At 40.4% G+C, this 25,922-nt stretch overlaps 1 protein-coding gene across 11 annotated transcripts in view; it reads right to left on the bottom strand.

The window, feature by feature from the left end:
- The window catches only part of FHOD3 (formin homology 2 domain containing 3), a 399,793-nt gene that overhangs the window by 17,613 nt on the left and 356,258 nt on the right, over positions 1–25,922 (bottom strand). For 4 of the 11 annotated variants that reach the window (XM_074576320.1, XM_074576323.1, XM_074576318.1 and 1 more), the window contains 7 exons: positions 25,566–25,727; positions 13,693–13,883; positions 11,801–11,993; positions 6,363–6,386; positions 3,579–3,750; positions 1,131–1,292; positions 302–339 (listed from right to left, as the gene is read on the bottom strand). In XM_074576320.1, the coding sequence (XP_074432421.1) occupies positions 323–339; positions 1,131–1,292; positions 3,579–3,750; positions 6,363–6,386; positions 11,801–11,993; positions 13,693–13,883; positions 25,566–25,727 (921 nt within the window). In that variant the 3' untranslated portion in view covers positions 302–322. The remainder of the gene's footprint in view (positions 1–301; positions 340–1,130; positions 1,293–3,578; positions 3,751–6,362; positions 6,387–11,800; positions 11,994–13,692; positions 13,884–25,565; positions 25,728–25,922) is intronic. The other 7 variants (XM_074576317.1, XM_074576328.1, XM_074576326.1 and 4 more) reach the window with 2 other exon arrangements.

Below are 25,922 nucleotides of genomic sequence, written 5' to 3'. Positions count from 1 at the left end.
CAGAACCGTGGGGGGAAGTGGGTAGCAGCAGAAGGTGATGCCACAAAGAGGTACGGCAGAGTGTATGACGGAAAGTAAGACAGACAATCCAGTGTCAGCTCATTTTCTTTGCTTAGAGCCTGGCTCATCTAACCAGAGCGTCCACATGCAGAAGTCCCTTTCATAGCATGTTGGGGAAAGTGAATATGCTTTCAGCACATGCTAGTTTATAGCAATCACTGCTTATACGGAATGTTTTTGATCACCCACTATGTTAGAACAATTCCACAAAAACCAAAAATCTGTGTGTTTTTTCACTCACTGTTGTTGTCTCCTCTTTGTCCTAACTTCCCAGAAAAGCTAAAAAGATGGATGGAAAGGTAGTCAAAAAGCCACATATGGTGAATGACATTAAACACTAAAATCTTATGTTCTTTGGGTACTTATCCTTCTCACAGTAACCACAGTAGTCTCTGCACATAAGGAAAAAAAGAACTAGAAAGGTCGTCAACTCTTAAACACTGTATTTAATAAAGCGTAAAATCAAATTGCTCAAACTCGGGTGCTGCAGCTCAGCCCTGCAGCCACACTACACCATTGAAAGACCACCTTATAAATGTGCTACCTTTTCTTCCCAGTGGAAGTTAAGCTCCTCTAACCACTTTGCAGCCAAGCAGCAGTAGACATTTTGTTTTCAGGACTGTGGAAGGATGGTCCACAGCACACGAGAGAAAGATTTTAAGAGGTGAAATCTCTCAAACTACTTTTTGCTTTATGAACGTATTCAGCTACAGATACAGCTATTAATCTTCATGCCAGTTCACAGTATCTTCACAGTCTCCATTTGAGGTCTTGATCTGACTTCTCTAGTTATGAATAAGTACTGTCATCAGAGAAGCCATAAAGCACCATAAAACATTCTTCTTCTCTTACTGACAAGGACGTTTCAACTTCCGTAGAAGACAGTGTCATCCACTGCATACATCGTTTAAATCACAGTAAGAGCAAGGTACACCAATCAGTCAGTATACACTCAAGCTACTATGAACTACCAATGCATGTCTGCATACTAAAGGCCTGGCTCCTACACTGATATACATAAATATTTACACACTTGCTTATTTTGAGAAATTTAATAGCCATATACTCACATGACTTCCTATTTGCTCGTGACCGCTTCCTCTCTCTAGGCACCGCTCGCTGGCTTGGCACTTGGGTGGCGGACTTTACAATGCGATCCATGATCTCATCTGCTGCGTCATCTGTTGCATTAGGTGAATCGTCGTTGCCAGCGTTCCACGAACCGATACGGCCTGAAAAAGTCCAACAAACGAACTGAGGGAAAAGAGGACCGAAGTCTCTTGCATCACTTTGGTTTTGCAGTTGCGTTTTTTTTGGAAATTACAACAGACAGTTCAGTCATTGCTATTTCAAATTGGCCAAAGTAGAAGACTCTGCCTAATGGAGAATATTTCAAAATAATACCCTAGACTCTCTGCTGTATCAGCAGAGACCCGAGAGCGCAAATGCAATTATAACTTTCTATTCCCTTCAGCCTCAGAGTCTTATCCTTAACCATGCAACTGGCAAATGTCTGCTAGGGACTGTCTATAAGCCAAGGATTGCTGGAGTGTTGTGTGACCATGTTTCCCTCTGTTCCTATTACACAGAGACTAGAAGACATGGCAACTGATGCAAATCAGCAGGACAGGTCCTTTGTACCAAAAGAGAGAACGAATCCATTTCCAAGCATCTGTATCACAGCTTAGTGCAAAGAAGACATGGAAAGGGCAAAAAATGTGGTTTGACATGTCTACTTGTCCTTTTCACAATGAAGAATTCACCTTCTCATCACAAAGCTGTATATGTCCTGGCACAGCTCCATGTGCTCTATTATGAGCAGAAAAGCAAGAGTCGCTGGCAAGCTGAAAAGCTAAATAGGCAATTTTGGTTAAAACCACAAACAAACAAGTAAGCCATGTCTCCGAACCCAAGGCTCTGGCAATTCGTACTCCACAGAGCTGTGTCAGGCACACCTCTCTGTTCCTCCACTACAGACTACTGTTCTGTGTGCTTTTTGGTTTTGAATAATTTGAACGCTACTGTGCAGCGAGAACACCGACAGCGAGCTTTGCAAAAGAGTGGGTGTAGTAGAATTGCAAGCGGCTAAGAATTCACAGGTGAGGCCACTCTGTATCACGTCCCCGACGTCAATAAACAACAGCTTTGATTAGCACTTTGCTCTGCTGCTTCTCTCCTGGCTCTTGTCAAAAGCAGTTGCATGATGATAGTGCTCCTGACAAGCTTCTGTCTGGCTCACCCATCCTCTGCCTCTGCTGTTCTTCAGGGGAACACAAGCTGACTCCCATTATCAGGACATACTGCTCGTTAGCATTCAATGGATTACTTCGGCTACTCAGGTTGCTGCAGTGCAGCTTGAATTATTTCATCTTTGTACTTTAGCTAGTTGACTTGCTTCTTAAATTGGGTCTGTGAAAGCTCCAAATTAGACAGGGTCATGGTTTCAAGCCTTAATAAACCTCACACACGCAGACCTAGTGGTGGATGCTCTGGATGTTCTGTCAGTGGTATCAAAAAAGAACCAAGAAAGTGTAAGGTATTCAGATGTGAGGGAAAAGAACAGAAAACTGAAGATTTCAATTTTGGTGCATCCTCTTTACTCCAAAACCATCTTCCGGGTATCACGTGTATGGGAGGGGGTGAGGGGAAGACGAAAGAAAAAAAAATGGTGAACCCAGCATCTGTAAAATGATTTAGCATAAAGGAAGTGGTTTAGTGGCCGCATAAATGAAGAGGTGTACCAGTGAATCATGTCTTGGACAAAAAACAAGGCTATCTCATTGCCAAGAACGGCTGTACCAGTGAGCTCTTCTGTCAGAGTATCAGGTGCTGGAATCGGCAGATTAGGTCAGGTTTTCATTTCCTCCCTGTTAGCTTTCAGAAATCACCCGCACTGACATTTGGAAACAGCAGAGCACCGTGGACCTCGGAGAAAGAGCTATCTGTCAGGACAGCAAGGAGATGCGGGGCTGCCCACCGCAGCTTTTTATGCTCTTAGGCTCCACTTAATCCACTACCTTTGCAGTTTATCAGGGAGGTGGTTAGGAGATTCACCATCTTTCTCCTGCCCCTTTTCCTCTCCCCAGCCATTCTTAAAACACTGCAAGGCCCTTTCACTTCTATTTGAATTGCTGCTTTCTACTTACTTCTGTTGAAAATAAAAATAAAAACATGGATCCCTCACTTTGCCTTCACAACAGGAATAAAAATTGAGGTGTTAGTGTGCAACCACGTTGACGGGGGTGGGAGGAGGAGGTCCAAATTTCTGCAGGCTTGTACTCCTAATGCCCCCAGCACTACTTCGTCTGCGATCCATGTGTTAAAACTTCAGGCAAATTCTCCTACATCCCTGTGCTCCAAAACACCACCTCCAGCGTGGAAAAACCACTGGGTTTTTCCTTCCCCTTCAACCCTTTCTAATGCAAGCACTATGCAAGGGGGCCACAACACGCATTTGGGCCACTATGTGGCTACCAGACCACAAGAACCGTGGCCAAAAGGAAGCCGCTGGCACTTACCTCGGCTGGCCCGGCTTCGAGTGCGGACCCCGAGCGCCGTGGTGCTTTCCCCGCTGACGGAGGAGGTCTTCAGCACGGCCTTCATGTTCTCGTGCTCCGCAGCGTCCTCGGCGTACTGCAGCCCCTGGGGCTGGCTCTGGCAGGGGGGCGAGCTGCTGGAGAACTTGCCAGACTGCGGGAGGAAAACGGATCTGTTGTTTGAACAGCAAATGGGAATTTGCTAGACTGGGAATTGCAAGGAGGGAAGTGTCCTCTCGGGCTGGTTGGGAGGGCAGATATTCCCAAAAGAGCCAGGCAACAGCTGCTCCTCTCCCACAGCATGCACCCTGAGCAGAAATAAACTGGAAACAGGGCCACAGCAGGGAGCAGCAGACAAAATCAGAGGAAAAAGCATTATAAGGTTTCTAATTTTGACCTTCTGTTGGAGAGTAGAAGGTACAAAGCTTGCTTTGAAACCTTCCACCCAGGCTGGGCCCGATCCAGGGTCAGGTGTGACACTGAGCGAGACAGCACAAGACCCGATACAAAGAAGAAATTGTTTTTTCCTGTGCCATCACCTTTCAGTAATACGGCAAAACTGGGAGAGTAGTCTAGGAAGAAGAGACCTTTCCCTCTTGCCCCTCTGCATTGCTGCACAGAAAACTCTCAAACCGGTCTAAAACACAAATACCTACAAGTAACCTTAAAATACATAACCAGTAATGCTAAAAAAATCCCCGGTCCCAAAACACCCAGCCAAATTATTTCATGGCCAAGACACAAAAACTGCAGTCAGCAGCTAGAAGAACAAACAAAACCTTACAAGAGATTTAGGAATCTGCCCTCTGCTTCCCCGCCTCCCCCCGTGTGATTCCCTGTCACCACGACTACGTTAACAACAGCGGCTACATTAGCCGGGCTCGCAGCGCGCCGGGATGCCAGCAGCTCCTACGGTTACTGAAAACAGCCGTCTAGAAACGGACAAAACCATCAGAAACGGATAAAACCATCAGAAACGGGTAATTTCTAAGGAGAAGAGCTTGCATCACTGGGCTGCTCTCCTTTCCCAGCCTCTGCCTATGCTGGTATTCGTTCCGCTGCTCTTATCTACATAAAGGCTAAAATACATTTAAAATACAGTCCTGGCTGCAGGAAAGACAGGTTCTGTCAACAGCAAACAGGCATCAACAGATAATAACATCCCTCGGTATTTTGAGTCATATCAGTCCACATCAAAAACTGAAATATGTTTTCCTTTTAATCTTTCTTACTCCTACCAGTTCAGCACAGATGAAAGAAGGTGTGCTGCATTCTCTTCTTCCTTTCCACAATAAACAGCATTAATTATTCACTTGATGGTATTGAGCCAGTCAGTTAAATGGATGCAAACCTGCAGAGCCGTTCTGTCAGAAAATGGTAAATTGGAAGAAAAGACTGGGGCCCTACTTTCAGAGCTTTGATCAAGTCCCTGGGACTGTCAAGAATGCAAAATGAAAATATTTAATCTGTACATCAATGACAGGATGATTCTATTTTAACATAATGACTTTTCGGGGTAGGACAGCAAGTTAAACTAAGTAGCAAACCAATAATCCCTACAAGGCACTGAGCTAAATATACCAGTGTGAGATTCATTTTTGATAGTGGGAAATTTGTTTTCTTGTTAAAATATGAGCTTGCAACATTTTGATGTGGAAAGTGTGCAAGTGCTAGAGTTTCAGATGTGAAATTAAAAGACACAAAAACATTAGAAAGAACCTTCTATGAAAGTGCATGCCATTTTGGATTAATAATACTCTCTTACACACAGAAGGTTGCAGAGCTAATCAATACCACCTCAGAAAAACACAAAGGATAAAGTCTTCACATAACTGTTAGTTACCAGTCACACAGGTTAGTTAAATGTTGGCATAAACACACTAATTCATGTAATTTTCTTTCTGCGCCCCAAGCGATACAGGGAGAAGCTGTATCGCCAGAAGTTTTATTTCACTTCCTTAATTGTCAGATGTTGCTGTAGATAAATGGCCAAACCCCAGCTTCTTGAGCAAATGACGGCCATTATGAAACAGTGAGCATTAAGCCACATTGTTTATGTTCAGCAAATTGAAGAAAGCCCCAATGCTGACCAAAAAATGCATTGCATAATAGATGCTCCTCATACCAATAAATTGTTTTATTATGAATATAACTAGTGCATTATAGTTTTTAAATTACTTATTCACTCCTTATTTATTTTCAACATCACATTCAGGAGCGCTTTATGATAAATATGTGAAGTACGCCATGTCTCACCTCTGTGGTGACTGAAGTATCTTACTCACAATTCATACAGCAAGGAGAACCATTACAATTTGCTTTGCATCCCTAGATCCCAACGCTTTTGAACGCTTTATAAAATAATACCATTTGGACTTGCACAGCTTAATAATGACTGTGAAATCATCATGGTAATCCGTAGCCCAAGGTAACTGATGATCCCCATAACATTCAGAGCACTGATGTTCTGGGTAGTGGGGATACTTTGCAGTTTAGTAAACAGACATTAAGGAAAAGAAATGAAGAAACTTAAAATTATTAAGGCCTCAGATCAGGATATGCTTATTTGAGAGAGCAGGTACGCATATGGTTAAAGCTGACTGTACAAATGCATTCTTATGATTGCACGAAAAAGCTATGAGAAAAATGTCATGGTTCATAGTTCCAGTTGAGGAGATGGAGGTGAGCAGTCCATACTGAGTTAGAAATTAGATGCCACAGCACACAGGGGACATGGGAATGACATGCTCTTTCAGAGAACCATACCTCAGCATCCTCTTCTTCATCGGTCTGCCACCAGAAACAGAGGACAGGGTGGAGAAGGACAAACAGCAAGATTTAGGAAGGACAGTATGGTCAAACCACAACGGAGTAAGAGGTAACCGTGGTACTGTTTATGCAATTACAGGAGGACATAAAAATACAAAGCGTATAAGGAATTAATTCCTTAGACAATCAACTTGCTTTCTTTTTTTTCCTCCAGTTAATTGTACACAGAACAGACTGTCACCTGCAGTAGGGTATATCAAAATTTCCAGATTTTTCTTAGAGAAATTATGAACTGAAAGTACCCCATACCCATCCTGTCTCTCTCCCTTGAGTCACGCGGTTGCTTGCCCACTTTTTGCCCTGTGGAGACTGAGAGCACTAGGAAGGACTCTCTCTCCTTTTTCCAGATCTGTTCAGCACAGGGAGGTCCTGGCTGCTCTTTCTCCCAGCGCAGAGGTCAGCTTCTTGGCAATTCCTTTCCTCTACGCTCAAGTGCTTGCTTTAATTCCTTTTTTAAGCTGGGGCTTTTCAACTTCAAGTTCCAATTTAACAGACCACTAAAATCAAATGCCGAGTAGCCTTTGCATAAATGCTTAAAGTTCTTCAGTAGCTGCCCGATATCAGACCCTGGAAATTAGAGAGACGCAATTATCCTTGGTCATTCAGGGCTTTCACCCTCTGCGACAGCAGGCATGTAAAACTATCTTGACAGTTACACAACATTAAAAGCAGAGGCTGTATCAAAATATTATGGTGTATAGAGTGCTCTTAAATGTGGGGATTTACAGGGAATTAGCAAAATATTTAGAGCTGTGTTCCCAAATGCCTGGGGAATTCTTTATTGGGTTGTAGAGATGCCCCACATGGAAGGTTCCCAAAGTAAACCACAGTTTCTCAAGTATCTGGGCTCTTTGTTTCCATAATTTTCAGTTTGATTGCTTATAAAGGGCAGACATAGCCTAGAAATTCAATGCATCTTTTTTATTTGTGGGTTTTGTTTTGTTTTTCAGAAGAACTCCACCAATTCTGTTCCCCTCCCTAGTTTTACTAATACATATTTTTGACCTTATCTCCATCTCAGCTATGATTTCTGTCTGGGATTGATACATTCTGTTCCAGAAACATTCATCATTAAAAAAGAAAGCCTGATTTACTTTGGCCCTCAGCTTAGTTTCAGCACAGTCTCCATAAGAAGATTAGCTGTGAGAGTGCTGAGCAGCACATTAACATTACTTTTTAAGGGTATGTTTTATTCAAAGAGTGAGATGCTTATTTTTCTTTGGACACAGTGGCACTGACAGAAATGCAGGCAGATGTTTTGCAGAGGAACCTCGGCAGGTATGTTCCCTTTACATTACGAAAAGATCCATTTGCTTTATTCCATCCCCTGGGGGGCAGGGAGTCACGCCGTAAGCAATTCTTCTGAAGGCCACTGTTCACTTTTTGGCACGAATAAGAAACAGAATGGAGAAGAAGGGGAAGAAAGAACATACTTGTATTCTAATCCATATTTACATCTATCTAATAAATAAAAGGTGGGAGGAAAGCAAAGTAAGCTAAACTAAAGAATAGGCAAAAGGCACTGAAGGAAAGGTGAAAAAGCAGAGTATATACATTACAAAGAGTATGCTCCAACCAAAAGAGTATCATATTATTACTTTATATCATGACAGATTTTTGCAGGGAAAGTCCCAGCTGCTGGCCCTCCTGCCCATTTAATCTAGCTAAAAGTGATTTGCTGTAGACGTAGGTTAAGGGCAACGTGCTCCCCTCTGACTTTGCTCATCGCCAATGCACTGGGCATTACCATTTCCCTTCCTCCTGCTCTGCGTGGAGAGGGCTCGCACCTAGAACCACTGTCCTTCTACACCCAAAGCTACTCCAGGGCACAGGAGGAGCAGTTCACCACCCCCATCGTGTTTCCATGCCTAGAGCGCCATTTGCCCCCAGCAAATACTGCCAACAGGAGTCAACGTGGCAAAGTAAATAAATCAAACTTTTGTGTCATGAGGGGAATTTGGTCTCACCCAGGTGTGTGCATTCTGCCTTTTCTTTCCTTCTTCTTTTCATCATTATAAATGCATTGGGAAACGTTACTAAATTAGGAAATTTTTAACATGCAATATTACCAAAATGCACTTGAAAAATATTGCTATACTGAATACGTCCTAACAAGATGTTAATTAAAAAAAAAAAAAAAAAGGCTGCTTGATTCTTCTGTCATCAAGTATTTGATGCTGCAGGACGATCTGAGGAGATCTCCCTCCTTCCCTCCCTCTATACCTCTCTCCCTCCCTCCCTCCCATTTTTCCTTTAGGCTAGCATTTCTATGTGGTGGATTTGCTGTTTCAAAATATTATTTCTATTACATAGCAATTTTGGAATTGAATCTCCTAAGTATCATAAAAACCAGAACTTCATAAATCTGGGAGACAGATGCTTACATTACCTACTATTATTAAAAATCATTAAAAAGCTCAGACTTCTATCCATAATTGCATTTATTCCCTATTTTGCTTGCTTGTTATTTTTACTGTGACTGAAATGAGTGACTGCTATCATTGGCGAAAACCAGATATAAGGTTACAGAGACTAGGCAATTTTCCCTGTGAAACTGTGGCAACTCCCTGTTTCCCCCCCACCCCACCCCATCTTTCTCTCTCTTCCAGAGAACATTCACCAAGATTTAAACGGACAGTGCCCAGTCCACTTCAGCTATTAAAGAACATATAAACTTAAAGATCTCTGTGGTAAAAGGTTGAAAGAAAGACTGGAAATACTCCCCATCGTGTTTCTCAGCCCTGCTCCAGGGGAGCAGTTGCTGAAGCTGATGCAAGTTCTCCATGCAAAGAGCCAGCAGACTCTCTCCATGCGAAGAGCCAGCACCCCTCTGCCTTCCAAGTCTGCAGGGGGGACCAAGGTTTAAGAGATACGTGCCTTCTCGTTAAGAACTGGGATGGTTCTGGCTTATTCCTTTCCCATTTTTTTGCTAAAATCCTCCTTCTTCTGCCTAAAAGCACTGTACTGTAAGGTGATAAAAATGAGATCTGAGGAAACTTTCAAAAGGACCGGGAGGGAAATAATATCAAAAAAACATACAATCCTTCTAGGTCATCAAAAGCAGAAATTAAAATTCCACATGACTACTTCTTATTAGAATTGCTTTCTACAAAGAGTTTCTTTCCAATGTCAAGATCTGAATTTTCATCTATCAGCGTTTTGTAACTAGTTGAGCATACTGTCAATGCATTACTGATACATCTTCCCTTTCCAATGTCTTCAAATATAAAACACTAAGAAAATCAAGACCAGATACAAACCACGGCCAACACAAGGCTACAATAAAACTCCCCTTTTTCATCATTCTTCACACATGAATATCTTCCATCCTGCTGACTTGGAAACTTGTTTTGAGGTAGATCTGACTTTGAAGTTGTCGAAGCAAGCTGTGACAAATAGTCTGATGCAACTTTAGTTCTGTTTTACCATGTACTGCAATCAAATTTACTGCAATCGTAAACGAGGCCATATTACTGGGCCATGGTTAAAGAGATTTAGTAAGTCCTGAAATAACCATAGGGCCACATGAATAACTCCCTTGAAGAACATCTCTATAAGGGGAATTTTAAAGAATGTGTTTTTTTACTCCAGCAGGCTTTTTGTTTTTAAGCTAATAGGACCATTATATCATCGTAAATTAGTGATAGGCGAAAAATGCTCCCTTTCTGGGGACCTGCAAGATATTTTTAGGTGGAACACTAGCTATCAGATGGCATTTAATTAATGTTAAAGCTCAACACCATCTTGAGCTGAACAAGACAACTTCTTCCAATAATACGTTTTCCAGGGAAATGCCTAGCTGCCTCCTTTCTTACATTTTCAGAAAATGGACATTGTCCCTGGCTCTGCTCCTCACTCACTAGCTGTCAACCCTGAGCCGCCTTCTGGTCTGAAAGGGTTCCTTCTCTCCGCTTCCTGAACCCAGCTGCCAGTGATCAGATTTCCTTTTTCCCCTTGCATTTCCTGCAGGAACAGGACGTAGAGAAGCTTTGTGTCCTGCCACAGCCAGTTCTTCTGGACAGATAGTGCAGCAACACTACATCACACAGCAGTAAAACAGTAACTCTTTCACATCTCAGTATTGTTTAAACTAGGAGAAAGTATTGAAGCTACCTGAGGAAACGAACTTTTTAACTTACTAATCTCTTTGGTTAATGCTATCTTTTAGCTCCTCTAGAATACGGCAGGAAAGCCAAGAAGCAATTGAAGAAAGAGATCTCAGTTCCCCAGTGGTAGTTTTGAAAATTTGTATGACTTTGCATAAAATCAGAGCCTCTTCCTTAACCTGAGGCTAAGTCAAAAGGAAAACCTTTTGAGATAATAATACAGGTTTAACATTTTCTCTAGATGGGGCAGATTTCCAAATTTAAAGAGAATATTGCCAGGAAAGATCGACAAATGATTGTGCTTCAATGACTTAAATACAATCTCAATTTATATCAGTCTCAATACATATATATATTTTGACCTATGTTGCCTGAGTCATAAAACTGTAATCAGCTTAGGGATTTCCATGCCAAAGGCAGGGGTAGCTTCATATGCAATGACCTACTCACATCTAATCGAGACTCCAGATTTGGATTCTGAGACAGCTGGAAACTTTTATTAAGTACTGGCACTTCTTAAAACTTTATTTGGATTGAGTCAACCTACATCGACTCATAAAAAAAAAAAAAGATAAAAAAAATCAAGGAGACAAAAACTTTCTATGCTGAGAAAACTAATCTTATTTTCATTTACTTTATCAGTATGCAAGTGTACAGTCAAAATGTTTGCAGGGGAACATCTACTGTGCACATAAATTTCTCAATTTTTTCAGAACCCCAAAGTAGTCTGTTCCTATAAAATTGGCTGTTCTATGCTTTAAAGTTGCTGTGTGTGTGCATGCATATATCTATATACATGAAAATAAATAAAATACTAAGATTAAAGACTATATATTAGACTATTCAAAGATGGAGGAAAAAATCAATTTAAAATGCGGTTGTAACCACTTAAATGGTTACAATGGTTCATCATTTAAATCATGTCCTTAACTGGGAGCCTAATTTTCTTTCTTTTTTTTAATATTCTTGGCTGATTAGGTACACACAGCTCCTGGTGTCTTCTACAGATTTTGGGCACAGTCTGCACAACACAAAGAGATGCTCTTTTTGGATGCTTCATTTCAGTTTGTTCTCATTCCATAAATTGGTATAAAGCAAAAAATATATACAATCAAGGACTTGCAAGTTTTGTCTTCTAAGAGAAGAGTCTCTCTTATTAAGAGAATCCCTTAAGAATCAAAATAAGAGAGTAAAAACACTTCATATACGACATTCAATGAAAGAAAGTTTTAAAAATCCATGCTGTGGGAGATACATTTTGCCACTTACATCTGTTATCATTTTCCCCCTGGTCTTGTTTCTTTCCCTGTGGTTAGCTCGTTTCTGTTTTTGCTGCAAAACTCGTTCCCTGGTGGTGCGGTATTCCAGAGCAAATTCGCTAATAATTTTGCAGAACTTATTGATGTTGACTTCACGTATTGCATAGGGAGGATGGCCCATAAATAACAAAAAGGAGTGAAACCTGGAAAACAATGAGTTCATAAATGCAAAGGGAATAAAATCTTTCTTGATGGTTTCTAGGAAAAAACCCCCCCCACATTTCAGTGAATCCATTTATTACTTTATTAGCTCCCATAATTTCTTCTGTGCTACACAATTTTCATGGATGCTTCGCATAACATTGGCATGTTTTATAATTAAAACCATGAAAGTCTAGTCTATGATAACTTCATCCCAGTCCACTTTCCCAGGCTGATGCAGGAGATAAGATGTTTATGGAACTCCATCTACTTTATATGACTAATTTGGCATGTGAATGACCAATTTCATTTCAGTTATAGAAAAAATATTTATTAAGTTTCAATCTTATTTATTTGTATTAAGCAACTTCAAAGAGGCTTTTAGGATGTTGGGGAAAGTCTAGACAAGAAGAATGCAGATTTACAGGCTAGCAAACACAAGAAGGAAAGAATTTCTGGTTACAAAACTGACCATAAAATTATATTATCTACCAAGTACTTCAGTTTGGGATACTCTCAATTCACAGTTTTACTGCTTCTGTGGTATTCAGAGTTTTCGCACTATTTTCAACTTTTACTATTGCTTCTATAGCGCATGATTTACAATAGCACACTGAATGTTCAAAAATGTACAGAGTTCCTTTTAATGGCATCTACATCCCTGATGATAAAATTTCTTCCCAATCCTAGAAAGATGCAAATTCATGGATACGTTTTTGAGAAGTCTATAGTAATAGTTGAAGGGCATAGCAGGAAAAGTTAATATTTTTCTTATTTGTCCAATGCATATGAGAAACACAAAAGGAAACTGGTGAATTCACTTCCCTGCTACCGCAGTGGGATTTCTGCTCACTTACAGGACAAAAAACAAGTCATCATGAAAACAAAAGAAGAGCTGAATCAACTTCTCAAGTGTATATCCACAAATTTGGGATCATATGGAATCCAGATCCTAATTTTGACCACAGCAATTTGGAAATTCTTCAGAAGTCGGAAAATCTCTCTCAAAATTTCACTAATAAACAGCATGATCACAGATAAATTACTCAAATGACTTAAACTCATACAGCTACAGTTGTGAATCTGGAGAAAAAAAAAATGTACATTATGAATATGTACATTTCAGTCCACTGGATGAAACTAAATCCAACAGCAAGTCCTAAGGACAGGATTCTTTATTCTGTCTTCTGCCATGCAGACATAAAACACATAGTCATAGAGCTTGCAAATAGGAGTGGTGCTGCTTATAAGAACTCCTCATTGTACCAGTCTTGTTTCAACTTCTGCATATGATAAATTTGTCATTAGAATGTCATTTTTTTGCTACAGCCTGTTCGTGTTTATCAGACAGTAAGCCAACCTCCCCTCAAAAGTATTCAGGGGAGGACAGAAAATGTAGCAACTTACCCACAAAGCCGTTAGCTTTTGGGACTAGGAGTTAAGAGACCCAGATATTGCACCTTGGGAATAAGTGATTGCCTGGATCATTGCTTCTTTTCATCAGAAATACAGAAACTTTCTGGAGCGGGGACCTTTCTGAAGTGGTGTTTATAAAAAAGTATGAACCACATAAATCCTGGTAATGTTACTTGCTGGAATGTGGATTAAACGCTTACAAAAATATATTTATGATGTTATAATTTATAATTTTAGCAAGTCATTTATTATTAAGATACTGGTGTCGCCAATCTAATTCTGTACCTGTTAATTATTCTTCTATGAACAATCTTCAGGATTATGATTCTTTCTGCACAGTCTTTAAGGAATTCGGACATTTTTTGCTTTAGACTTGGCTTCATTTCATGCTTTGCTATGGCCTTAAGGTGATCCCATGATGCCTTACACCGTCTTTCCATCTGACATAAGTTTTCCTGGAGTTGTTCAAAGTCAACCTGAAAGAGAAAAGAAGAGAAAAGAAGAGAAAAGAAGAGAAAAGAAGAGAAAAGAAGAGAAAAGAAGAGAAAAGAAGAGAAGAGAAAAGAGAAGAGAAGAGAAGAGAAGAGAAGAGAAGAGAAGAGAAGAGAAGAGAAGAGAAGAGAAGAGAGAAAAGAAAAAGTAACACTTTAAGCGAAAAGACTATGGCAGTATCCATGGATATCTGAACAATACAATGTAGGTATAAGAAAGGGCCAATGTAGTGGCAGCACAACATTATTAGTTTCTACTAAATAATTAAGAAATGGATTTCTCCATTGCACTTTGTCAAGACATGAAACATTAGTAAAAAAACCTGAAAATAAACATATGCATTTGGTTTTAGTCTTGGAGGCCCAACACCTAAAGAAGGGACAATAAAATATTGTGATGTGTTTGTTCCCTTGCTAATAACTTCATGGCTACACCAAGCAACTGCATGACTCAGTTATTTCTGAGGTAATACAAAACTTCTCTTTTTCTTAATCCTTTTCTCTGCTACTTGAGGCTTTTTATACCCTCCTTGCTGCTTACCACTGTATCCATCCAACACTTCTCCAATTTAGGAAGCACTTGGATCTATTCCCTAGCCATGCACTGGCTTGTTAATAGAAGATCTACTTCTAATCACAAAATTCATGGGCTAGAATTTTTTAAAGCTCTATTGAAAGTAAGTGTTATTTAGTGATCTCAGCACTGACTTTCAGCCTTTGATATACAGTACGAATTTGCTAGCTTGTAACAAGATCATACAGCAACTTTGAAAGTCTCTTGACAGAGTTAAAATAAATGACTGCATCCTACAGTAACATTCATCAGGAGAGAGGCCAACACATTCCACAGAAGGTGAGAGAGAGCTTCTCCTTTACTCATCAACCAAAAAAGGTGTTCCAACTGCAATGGTCTACAGAAGACATTCATGATGCGTTGCTAGCAACTGGACAAAGTGCATTAGCGACCCAGCCACAGCAGACAACAGATGAATAAAGTAAAGCTACCCAACACGTTCTTGAATTCTGAAGAAAGGAAAAATTTATTTTATGATACCACTTCACAGTTCAGATGAACTTAAGCTATAAAATACAGATTTAGCTCTCAGATTCTAAACATGTCAGAGCCTGGGATGTCACAGTCTGGTACTCCAGTTAATTCCTTAATGCTAAATGAAAACCAGTGTCAGAGAGAGGTTTTAGTTCACTCTTTTTAGCTGTGGGCTGCACCCGCTGCTGAGACCTATACTGAGGATAGCCATAAGAAATGCATTATTATTAAAAAGCTCCTGGTATTGATTTGATTTGTTTTTGCTGCGATTTATAAAGTGATGAATTTTTCCTCTTCACAAGGAAATAAAAACATCCTTTGATCCATTCTGCTATTCAGAAAAGCCCTGCAGGCGGAGCAGCTGTGGGGTTTTTGTTTTCCTTATATCCATATCAATGCATATGTGTGGTTTTTTTTTAAAAACAAAGTCCTTTCCAGGTCAGTATTTTTACTGTTGATGATAAACACATTGCTGCTCTCCATAAATGGTATATCTAAAACACACGTGGGGAAAAATACTAGCATTCCTATTAAGAAAAAAAAGCCAAGAGGAGGTATTTCTAGGTCTTACTAGTAAGAATTATCCAACCTGGTTGGGGATGTCTCTCAGTCCCTGCACCAGAGAAATTAATTTTATGGCATTTTATGACAGCTTTCCCTGAAAACAGAATGAGTTTTAATCTAACAAAAAGCTGTGAGGTTCAGGCCCATAGAGGTTCAAGAGACATCTTTGGAGAACAGCGTATCTGCAGGGAAAAGATGTGACCAATTCCCTGCCACGTGAAATCTGCCAACAGCCAGCGCGTTCACAAGAGAGGACAGTTTCAGCGGGGACTGGAGACGGCAGGTCGGGCTAAGGGATGCACAGCAACCTTTGAGCACAATCAAAATCAAGCTCTCTGGGGAAGTCCTAAGGAGATTGCAGCAAGAAGAATGCCACCTGAGCTCCCCTGAAGTAAACCGGGAAATCCAATGTAGGATAATGTGCTTGTGCATCCCCCACATGCAAACTGTCCTGTACCCGCAAGAATGTGATAAACCTTCATGAAACCTAAAATGTTCTGGCTGCCAGCTCTCCGAAATTTGGTCACTCATTTGTGGACAGAAAGGAATACACTTGCAGAAAAATATCCATGTGTGAAATATTAAAAGTCAAAATTTTTCAGACACGACCATGTACCCCACCTGATATTTCATGAAGTGCTATTACACTAGTGCAAATTTTGCAGGTCAGCACAGAATCCATTGCATTTCAATCTGCAAGGAGTTAAGTGAAACTTTTTTTCATGCTTGATATACCATACAATACAATATCCCTTTCCTCTATCTAAGGCGTAGAAAGCGTCTCCCAACAGAGAACCAGGTAACAAAGCTAAGTCTTCAGATATTTCTAAAATACACAAGCAACCAAACAGCCTGCCAACAAGATTTTTCCTACTAGATCCTGCAGAAGTGAGATTTAAATGTTCAGGCTGGATCAGCTCAAAGGGAAAATTCTGAAGCTAAAAATATTTGGACTCTTCTACTAAATGTATCAAAACATTTGCATCTTTAGAGTACCACCTGCGGGGCATTGCAAATCACAGAAAACAACCTTCCCCCCGCCGGCCCCCTTTTTCTCCAAACAGCAATAGCACCAATGTGATGCTCTCCAATGGGAAACTGTAACGTGACAAGCGTGGCCACCCTTGCTATATCTCCTGTCTCTTTCATTTACGTACCTTGCCCTCACGTTTCCTCTGCTTACCCCTTTTCTCTCTTCAGTGCTCATTTCAGATAAGAAATTAGCCATAAACCTCGTAGCACAGTAAAGCCAAAGATCCACTGACTGCTGATCTTCTAACTGGACTCTCCTGCAATTGCAGACGCTTGTACACGGGATCCAGGTGATGTTTTGTTCTAGGCTAGTGGAATAAAATACCCGGCCTGCATGCCAGCAATTAGTGTACCTTAAGCGTATGTATCAACCCTCACACACGCTGGTTTTCCATGGCTACCTGAAATAGCAGTGTGTATTTTTAACTGATAAAATACACTAAAATCCTGTTGAAGTAATATGCTCTCATTCTGCAAACTCTTACATTTTCTAAGCCTTGTAATATGTTGGAATATTAACCAAGACAGACGGCTACTAATTCCCTTAATTACGAGCACCAGATTCCACTGAAAAGCAGGATCCTAAGGAATCTGACATCCTCAGATCCTCTTCTCCACCGTGAAGCCAAACGCATCATGGACGTGAAGAAGCCTTTACAGTATTCTAAGCAGCAGCACAGTGCAATGACAGTGCGGCCAACAGGCCTCTTCACTTTATGCACATCTGTAGCATAAACCAGCAGGTACTTGCATCAGTGGGGAATGTAAGCAAAATACAACTCCATCTGAAAACCAACAATTTAGCCTCACTTTAACCACGGGAGATGAGCACAGTGGTCCAAACCTAGATCTAATATTTGTGCACAAATGTTTAAAAGCAGGCACACTGCTCAGCAATAGCCTTGGCATTTCCTTTTTTTTTTTTTTTTTGTAATTTTTGCTATTATCGTTTTTCTGTTTAAGATGTCTTCTAACACTGGAAGTGCTATATACAAATATAACAGTAACAACGATGATGAATGATTCCCCCAACTATGTGTCTCTATGATAAGGAGAACAGGAACTTGGAGTGGAGTAATAATGACAACTATTCAATCCAATATGCATAAAGGAAACATGAAAAGACATATATAATACCATACTGCCCTCCTGTCAGCCCACACACAGCATTCTAAGGGAGCATGGACTGCACCTTTTTATTTATGTGTTTATTTCCAACACTTTACTGAAAGAATTAATGCTGCTTCATGGTAGAAAGACCAGTCCTTTCAGGAAAGCAATTCCTTTCTTTTTTTCATTCTTTCTTTCTTGAAAGGAAAGATGCAACAATTCTTGCGTGCAGCTGGAAGGCCAGGTTGGGACGAAGGGGGAATTAATCAGGTGAGTTTTGCATCACGTTGTGCCTCCAGGAGACCTCAGCATAGGAGGTGCTCGGACAAGAACTGCTGTGGCATTACTTTCTAACTATGCTGCCCTGAATAAAAGGAAGCAGTAGTCTGAAATGGTGATTACACCTTTCTCCCTGGATAGCTGTTGTGCTCAGCCCCAGGTTTTGGAGGAAGGTGGAAACATACATAAGAAGAATGTATGTTTCTTCTTCTTCTTCCTCCTCAACTCAGTAAACGTATGTGCAAAAGACACACAACTTGCTGGTCCTGCTTACTGTTACTTTCTGCTTCAATTTTAAAAATAAATCTCTTTTTTTTCCCGCAGGCAAAAGAATGAGCGGTCTTAGGCTGTTATGCAAAATAAAAATGACTTTTCTTTCAGACACTGTGTAATATTTATTTGCATTTGAAAACCAGTTTAGAAAAAGCAGCTTCCTAAATGCTCCTGGGATATATGTGATATGTTCCTCCTTTCTGCTGCTAGGTTCCTCTCCATTCACAACCACACTAGCTGAAGAATAGTCACAACTAATCGTTATTTATCTGTGAAATCTCTTGCTAGGCCCACTGTTCAGTCTTTGAGGAGTGTCTTTGTAGACACTGTTGCATCAGAGTGGAGCAGTCGGAGACAGTCTATCCAAATAGGATTTAAAGATTACGTGACGCAAGCCCTTCAGGGTCAGCCTCATTCAGGAGACCATTGCCATAAGTCAATGGGCAACTTTAAAAAAAATAAAATATATATTTTTCAATTTAATGCACCACCACATTTTGCACAAACGACACTCAGACCAAGACTAAAACCTTCCAACCACATGCCAGCAATGGCAGCACTCATTTTAATCACTTTATATTATTATTTATTGCTTGGTGCCATAGTAACAGATCTCTGCTGTAAACACCACCACAAAAGAGAATTCTACCAGGTTTCTCACTTCATTGGGCTGAGAATTCAGTATCGCGGGATACACCTACTGCCCAAATGACTTCTGTTCTCACTGGTTTTCACCTGACTCAAAACACACCACCACCGTCAAATGGCTCAGTGTTTCCTTCCCTGCCCATTCAGGTTCTGTGAACACTGGTCCTTTAAAAGGCCTATTTTTGCCAAGTTCAACTCCATGCCACACATCCAACATCACCTGCTGTATATACAAGTTTAAAACTTTCTAATTCATGAAATACTAGACCATTGCCCCAGTCATTCAGGCAGGACACGTATCAGGGAGCCTTCCTAGTCTTTGAGTTGGGCTGTTATTTCTCTGTGTAACCACGAGTATTTCATGGCAGCACAGGAATTGGACTCCTATTGTTTGTTGGGAGAGAGAGGAAGGGCTGTTTTGAGGTGACACTGGGAATTAAACGCATTGGCTCAAACCTTAAGTGCCTTCTGCTCTATATTCCCCAGGGCAGTGTATACAATTCCAGGTATGCGTCGCCATGCACAGCAAACAACAGGCCATCTTTCTTCAGCATTCCCTCAGCTGGAATGTGCTTTACACACACGTTTCCTCTTCCAGCTAAATCTCCTCTACGCCTCTGGGCTAAGCTCCACCGCTACTGAGAGTACAAAACTGTCCTAAAATCAAAGATGCTGCACCTGATTACACTCACGTTTCCTGCCTTCTGTATTTACACTCAGCCCTTCAACAGGGTCAGAAATGTCACAACTGGATTGAAGTAAAAAAAACCCAAACCAAATAAATGAAGGGAAACTGGTGAAACTGAGGTTTCTGCTTAAAAAGCACTTATTTTCAAAATCGCTGTAAGTTATCCAAAGCTTTGTTCTGAAGGCCAGTGAATAACTTCTTATGTAGCCTCAGTATCCTCATATACATTTTCTACTGCTTGCTACTTTATTTATTGTTTATTGCTACAGCTTGATTTTTTTAGTGGTGAACATATCAAACCCAGACATTTTCTAAGGAAGACCTGGATGCCTGCATTGCTATCCGACCCAGAAGGTGCATTAAACAGAAGATTGATGCTTTTAAAATGACAAATATTGCCTTAAATTCACAATAAAACGACAAGTATTTTATCTCACATCATAGAAAGATGTACGCAAATCAAATACAAAACCTTTCTCTCTTCAAAGTTCAAGATAGGTTCTGCAGCAGACCACAGCCTAGTCTGAGCTGTTTATAATTTAGGGTCAGACCGTTCATTCTCACATTATTACAGGGATGCGTTCTGGCAGGGAACATGAAATCTTCCTCTTTTCCTGAGCTGGTTCAGCGCCAAAGGAAATTCTGAGAATTGCTCCTTGCAAACACACTGTCATCCGAGTGCAGCGACCTTCTGTGGCGTACGTTCAAAACTCTGTCTCCTCCAGTATTTCCACACTGGCCTGCTTCACCAAATGTCACAAGAATTATCCCAAAACTAACGTCAGTCCCACTTGCACAATGTTGGTCACACATTTTAAGTGAAGTAGATGCCAGCTCACAAAAGCAAGCAAAATATGAAGGAGGTTCTGTCCAGACATTTCTACTTCTAGAGTAGGAGATGGCATCCTGACAAAATGAATTTGGGAATCAGAATGCCTGAATCAATCCACTAATTAAAAATCAAAGGAGAGAGATTCTTACCAAGGTATGACCAAATGACTCTACGCAATCCTATACGCATCTCCACTGCATTTTAGTTCCTTAAACAATCTACAATAAACACACTAATGTGAGACCTTTTTGCAGATGTGGCGTGACAGTTCCCACAACCTGGGATGAAGAGGAGCAACACCAGTAAATGGGGATGGTGTTACGGCACCTGCAACACTACTTGCAGTCGTTTCACCTGGGAGGCTATTGAAACACCACAGTGCTAAAAGAAAGCGTTTGCTTTCTTTTAGACAAAACCTTGCGGTCTCATTTGCCGCCGAAGCTCCTTCCCCCTTGCCCCTGTCTGCCCTGGAACCAGCAGCCTCTGCTTTTCCCTGCTCTGTCCTCTCCTCTGCTCCCGCCAGCCCCTGCCAGGAGCTGGGGCAGCCGCAGCAGCCCTTGCAGCTTGCACCGCGAGGAATGACCTGACTGTAAGAAACCTTGCATCCCCCCCAACCCCTTTTTTTCCATGGAAAATAATTTGACTTTTGGCATTTATTTTTGTTTGAAGTAACGTAGGGAAAGCATACTTGGATGATAACTGCACGCAAATACTTCCTGTCAAGCAAGACAAGAGAAACTCCACTGAAGCAGCGCAGGAGGCAGCATGATCTCCCTACTTTTTTTCTTCTTTTCTCCTTTCTCTGCTTTCCAGCGTATCAAACAGAAGCCACAGCACACCAGAACAGCGCTTCTGTTTTAGCCACCTCCTTTCGACCCCGCAACATCCCTGCCAAGTCCCTCGGAGGGCAGCTGCAGGCTTCCTTCTCCCCTGCACAGGTCTCAGTCTTGTCCTAAATTTTTTCCTACCAGCGATCCTTGCCCCCTCCCCTGTGTTGTTAACATTTCCTATTGCTTACTTTTAAAAGCTACCTGCTTTTAAACCTTCCAGGTTCCATTGCCTAGTATCTGCAACTAATCCAAGCGTCTTGCTGCAGGGGTTAAAAACCATCCGAAGTTTGGCATTTTGTGAGTAAATTAAAATTAGGGGGAGAAAACGGACAGTTAGTAGTGCACTCCGTGGAACCGGCCAGCTTTCAGATGCATGGGGAAATCTATTTATGGAGATAAGAAAGAAGATGAACATTTTTAATACGACTATATTTTTTATTCACTAACAGAGAAGGTAATAGTGCTGGTGCAACCCCTCCTTGCCATACTGGTAAGGAAACGTCTAGGAACAATACTGAGTGTAACTGCAGAAATGTGGGGGTCTGCTTCAATATTAGGTACATCAGTTCTGGTACAACTCCAGCAAAAAACCCCAACTTAAAATATGGTGGTTTTTTTTTTTTAAAGCAAGTGCTTTTAATCATGGGATACTAGACAGTCAGTGGCCCTGCATAATCTTATATATTTTTATACAACTATGAATACTTTTATTTATCTAGAATTCTATTTTTTTGGTCATTATTTCACTCGTGTCTGCTTTCTTTTGCCATTTATGACTTCAGTCCTTCAACAAAAAGCCACAAGTTTTGCAATAACTATACCATTTTGTTTCTGGTCTTTCTAACTCCTTTCTGGTGAAGCAGCCTGTTTTCTTTATGGGTTTTTTTCATGAACTAAGGCTGAGGAAATTCTCATATGATGTGCATCTCAGGGGAAGGGGCATCTCTGTTTATCTACAGGATGGAAATTGTTTAGCCTTTGTGGTTTCTGAAAGATGTTTGTAGACAAAATGGAGCTCAAAATACAGCCTAATCCACAGTGAAATATTAGTTCTCCTTTCCTGTCAGCTTTCCTAAACCAAGATTTCGCCTCGTCTGTGAACGTTCCCTTGAAGAGGGCAGCTTGGATGGCTTCCACGTCCTAACTCTTTGATTTGTGGCAGCTAAGATCAAGTGGGAATAGAGCTTGTTACAGTAATCCATCAGTGGTATAACACATGCAGGAACATCCCAAGGAGGGAGACCTTGGGCGTCACGGGGAAGGTTAAGGCTATAATTTCTCATAATGTGATTTTGTCTGGCCTTTTCAGAATTTCGTCCGCTTTGGGCAGGGCCACTAGATCAGCAAACCACAGACTGAAAGACTGTGCTCAATTTTGTATGCTCTTAGACCTAAAAATTTTTTAAAAGTGACAGCATTGGGTTACGCTATCTTCCACTTTCTAAAACTGAAAAAGGGAAGATTCACTTGAGAGCACGGTGTACATGCTGTTGTGGATTTTGGAAAACAAAGACTCTTCTCTCTTATGAACATTTTCATTTTAGTGGTTAACTTGGTCCCAATCAAAAAAAAAAAAAAGTGAAATAACTTCTTAACAAAAAGAGGGCAATGAGAAACAAATATACCTAAATGTTAAGAGATGAAGAAACACTCAAAGAAAAAAAAAAAAAAGAAAACCCCAACCTTCCAAACATGAGAAACTAACCTCCGTGAAGGCAATAAAACAGAACCTAAACATAGGCTGTACAAGAGGAAAATTAGGAGAACAGAGATGGAATCCAAAGAGCAAATATGTAAGGATATAAAACAAAAGTCACAAATTCCTTTATGGTATCCAAAAAAAAAAAAAAAAAAGAAAGTATGTAGGAGGTCCTGGATCACTGTGGATGAAAGAAACTGAGGAAGATGAAAATTATGGAAGGGAAGCAAGATGACTTCTTCTGATCCAACTTCACCACAGAGGATGTTCAGGAGAAACCTATTCTGGTACTTGCTTTTATTTTTCTGTATTTTATTTTTTAACAGACGTGAACTAATAGCAAGGTTCGAATACTTACTAGCAGAAACAAATGTGTTGAAGGAAGATGACAGCTTACAAAGAGGTAAATAAGCAGAAGGCAAGAATTCTGACAGCAATTAAAATAAAGAAATTAAGCCACTGGCGAAAATGAGCATGCTTTCACTAAACTTAGTAACTTAAAGAATCAGAGAATAGCAAAAGTTTCACCTAACTTTACAAAAGCAGCAAAGTTGATTCAGGAGACTACAGAGCTCCAAGCTTTACTACTGTACCTTGTAACCTGGCCGAAAGGATGTAGAACAGGAAAATACATACATCAAAATAATCATTAGATTCTGAATATGTTCACAAAATAGTGAACAGGTAAGAGCAAGTAAAGAAAATCAGACTTCCAAAATCTTTACAAGAGCCTCATGAGGACCACCTATGAAGTGTGAAGTTAAGAGAGCAAAAGAAAAGAAGGAATATATATTGATTCTCATTTGATGACAGGGTTAGCAGCAGGTGTCTCACGGTTTGTCCTTTGAATTTGAAAATTATCTAGAAACAAGGAAGCATACTGAGAGGGTAAAATCTACAGATGGCAAGAAATTATTCAGATTAGTCCTCATTTAAGATTATTAGGGATTTGAGAGATAAGCAGAAAATCTGCTTCAGCAGATGATGGTCATTACTGTAGATCACAATGAAGTGCACATTGCAGGCAGTATTGGACTCCTTTGGGCTTTGGGCCGAGTTCCAAATTGCCCGATCAGCTCAGGGGACTGTCTGGATGTCCTTGTGAACTGCCTAAAGACAACGGCTGTCAAAAGCATAGCAACAATCAAAAGCCATGAAAAAAACCTCAGGACATCTAACACAAGACAGCACAAGCAGAATGGATAAACATCGTAAGCACGTAACATTTATAAAGAGAGGCTGGAATACTGTGTTTGCTATTGTTTAACCCGTTCTAAAAGGTAAGATGGAGAAAAAGTGTGGAAATGGTCCCAAAAAAAGGATGTAGAAGGATTATCTGACACTTAGACAAGGATCTGAGCAGCCTGGTTTAGGTTAGTCTTGCTCTGAAAAGGATGATGGACCAGATGACCTTCAGAGGTCCTTTGCAATCTAAGTTATTCTATGAAATAGAGAGATAAAAAAAAGTTTCAACTGTTCGATATATTCAGACAGTAAATCAAAGTTGGCAAATTCAACAGCGGATAAAATTAGATTATGAATTCATTGTCACAAGAACTGTACTAGGAGCCAAAGTAAGATTTGATTTTTGCAGTTTTTTCTTAAAATTGTATTTTACAGGGTTTCCCCCTCTCCCCCCAAAATATGCAAACAAGGTGGCTTTTGGAAAAGACATCCTTCCTCCATTTCATGCATATAATGAGTATTGTGACTCATGAAATAAAATTTTTCTAGGAGAGATCTTCCTTCTCCTTCGAAGCTTCTTGTGCTCTCCTCTCCAGCAGCTGGTATTGGCCACTGTCTGAATCAAGACACTGGATTAGACGGACACTAATATTATCTGCTGTAATTATTTCCATTTTCACAAGAGACATGACTCCAAACCAGAATTTTAATGTTTGTTATCTCCTGATGATATTCCGTCATGTTTACTCCATTAATCAAGTAATACACTGTTTTTAAGGGTCACCCATGAAATCTCACCCTCTGAGAGCTCCAAGAGTGAGGTTACAGTTTCTATCATGCCTGCTAGCAGCAGTAATAAATAACCTTCACACCAAATTGAGCCACTGACCAGACCTATGCATCAGCCAAGGGAGAACCACTTTTTAAAAAGAGGTGCTGCCACAAGTTTCCTTTATTTCTATTTAACTTTCCCAACTCCTAGTCATCAAAGCTATTGTCAGGAGGACAGAAAAGGAGTTATACAAAATATTTCAAGGACATTTTCATTCTGGAAACAATTTTATTACAAAAAAAAAGTTAATTTCTTCCATTGCCCTTAAAATACAATTAGAGAAGCCTTAAAAAGAGACTCCCCCAAACCACAGAATGTATTTGAAGACAGTGGTGCAATGAAGTTTTAACCTGAAAATATTTCCTAATAGTTATATACATTAATAATGTATGTAATGTTAAATGGCTGTCATGATGTGGCTGCCTATTAGTGCACTGATGAGGAAACCACCTGACAGATAAGAGATACAGCTCAGAAGAGAGAGTACTGGCATCTTTGAAATTCAATGGGAATGACACAACGGATCCACATTCATAAAAAGAGTTGTGACCAGGGAGGAACAAAACCAAAGAATAAAATAAGACCTTAAATATTTAACTTCAAAGAGGATTTTAAAAAACATATATCTATTTACCCACTCGACATACCTTGGCTGACCTAGTGATGGCCCCGATCTCTGAATAAAGATCAGTGCTGTCTGGGAACTTTTCCACCACCATAGTGCAGACGTGGTGCAGGAGGGACTGCTTATGCACCGTGTCCTTGACTTCTGGAACCTTCTCGAGGTAGCTCAACTCAAAAGCTTTGGCCTGTAAGGGGGGAAAAAAGGCAAGAAATTAAAAATTAAAATATTTACTCCTTCCCATGCAGATTAGTAGAGAAAAATGACTACCAAGTAGGGGCAGAGGGGAAAGAAGAATAATAATCCCACAGCAGAAGAAACTTATTGCTTTTATTTATATTTAACTTGCTGAAGAGTAGGCTTAAAATCACTCCATGTGCAG

This window comes from Larus michahellis, chromosome 2 (assembly GCF_964199755.1).
Source record: "Larus michahellis chromosome 2, bLarMic1.1, whole genome shotgun sequence".
Classification (NCBI taxonomy): domain Eukaryota; kingdom Metazoa; phylum Chordata; class Aves; order Charadriiformes; family Laridae; genus Larus; species Larus michahellis.
The sequence above is the reverse complement of the archived record's forward strand: the minus strand, read 5'-3'. Positions and strand labels throughout refer to the sequence as shown.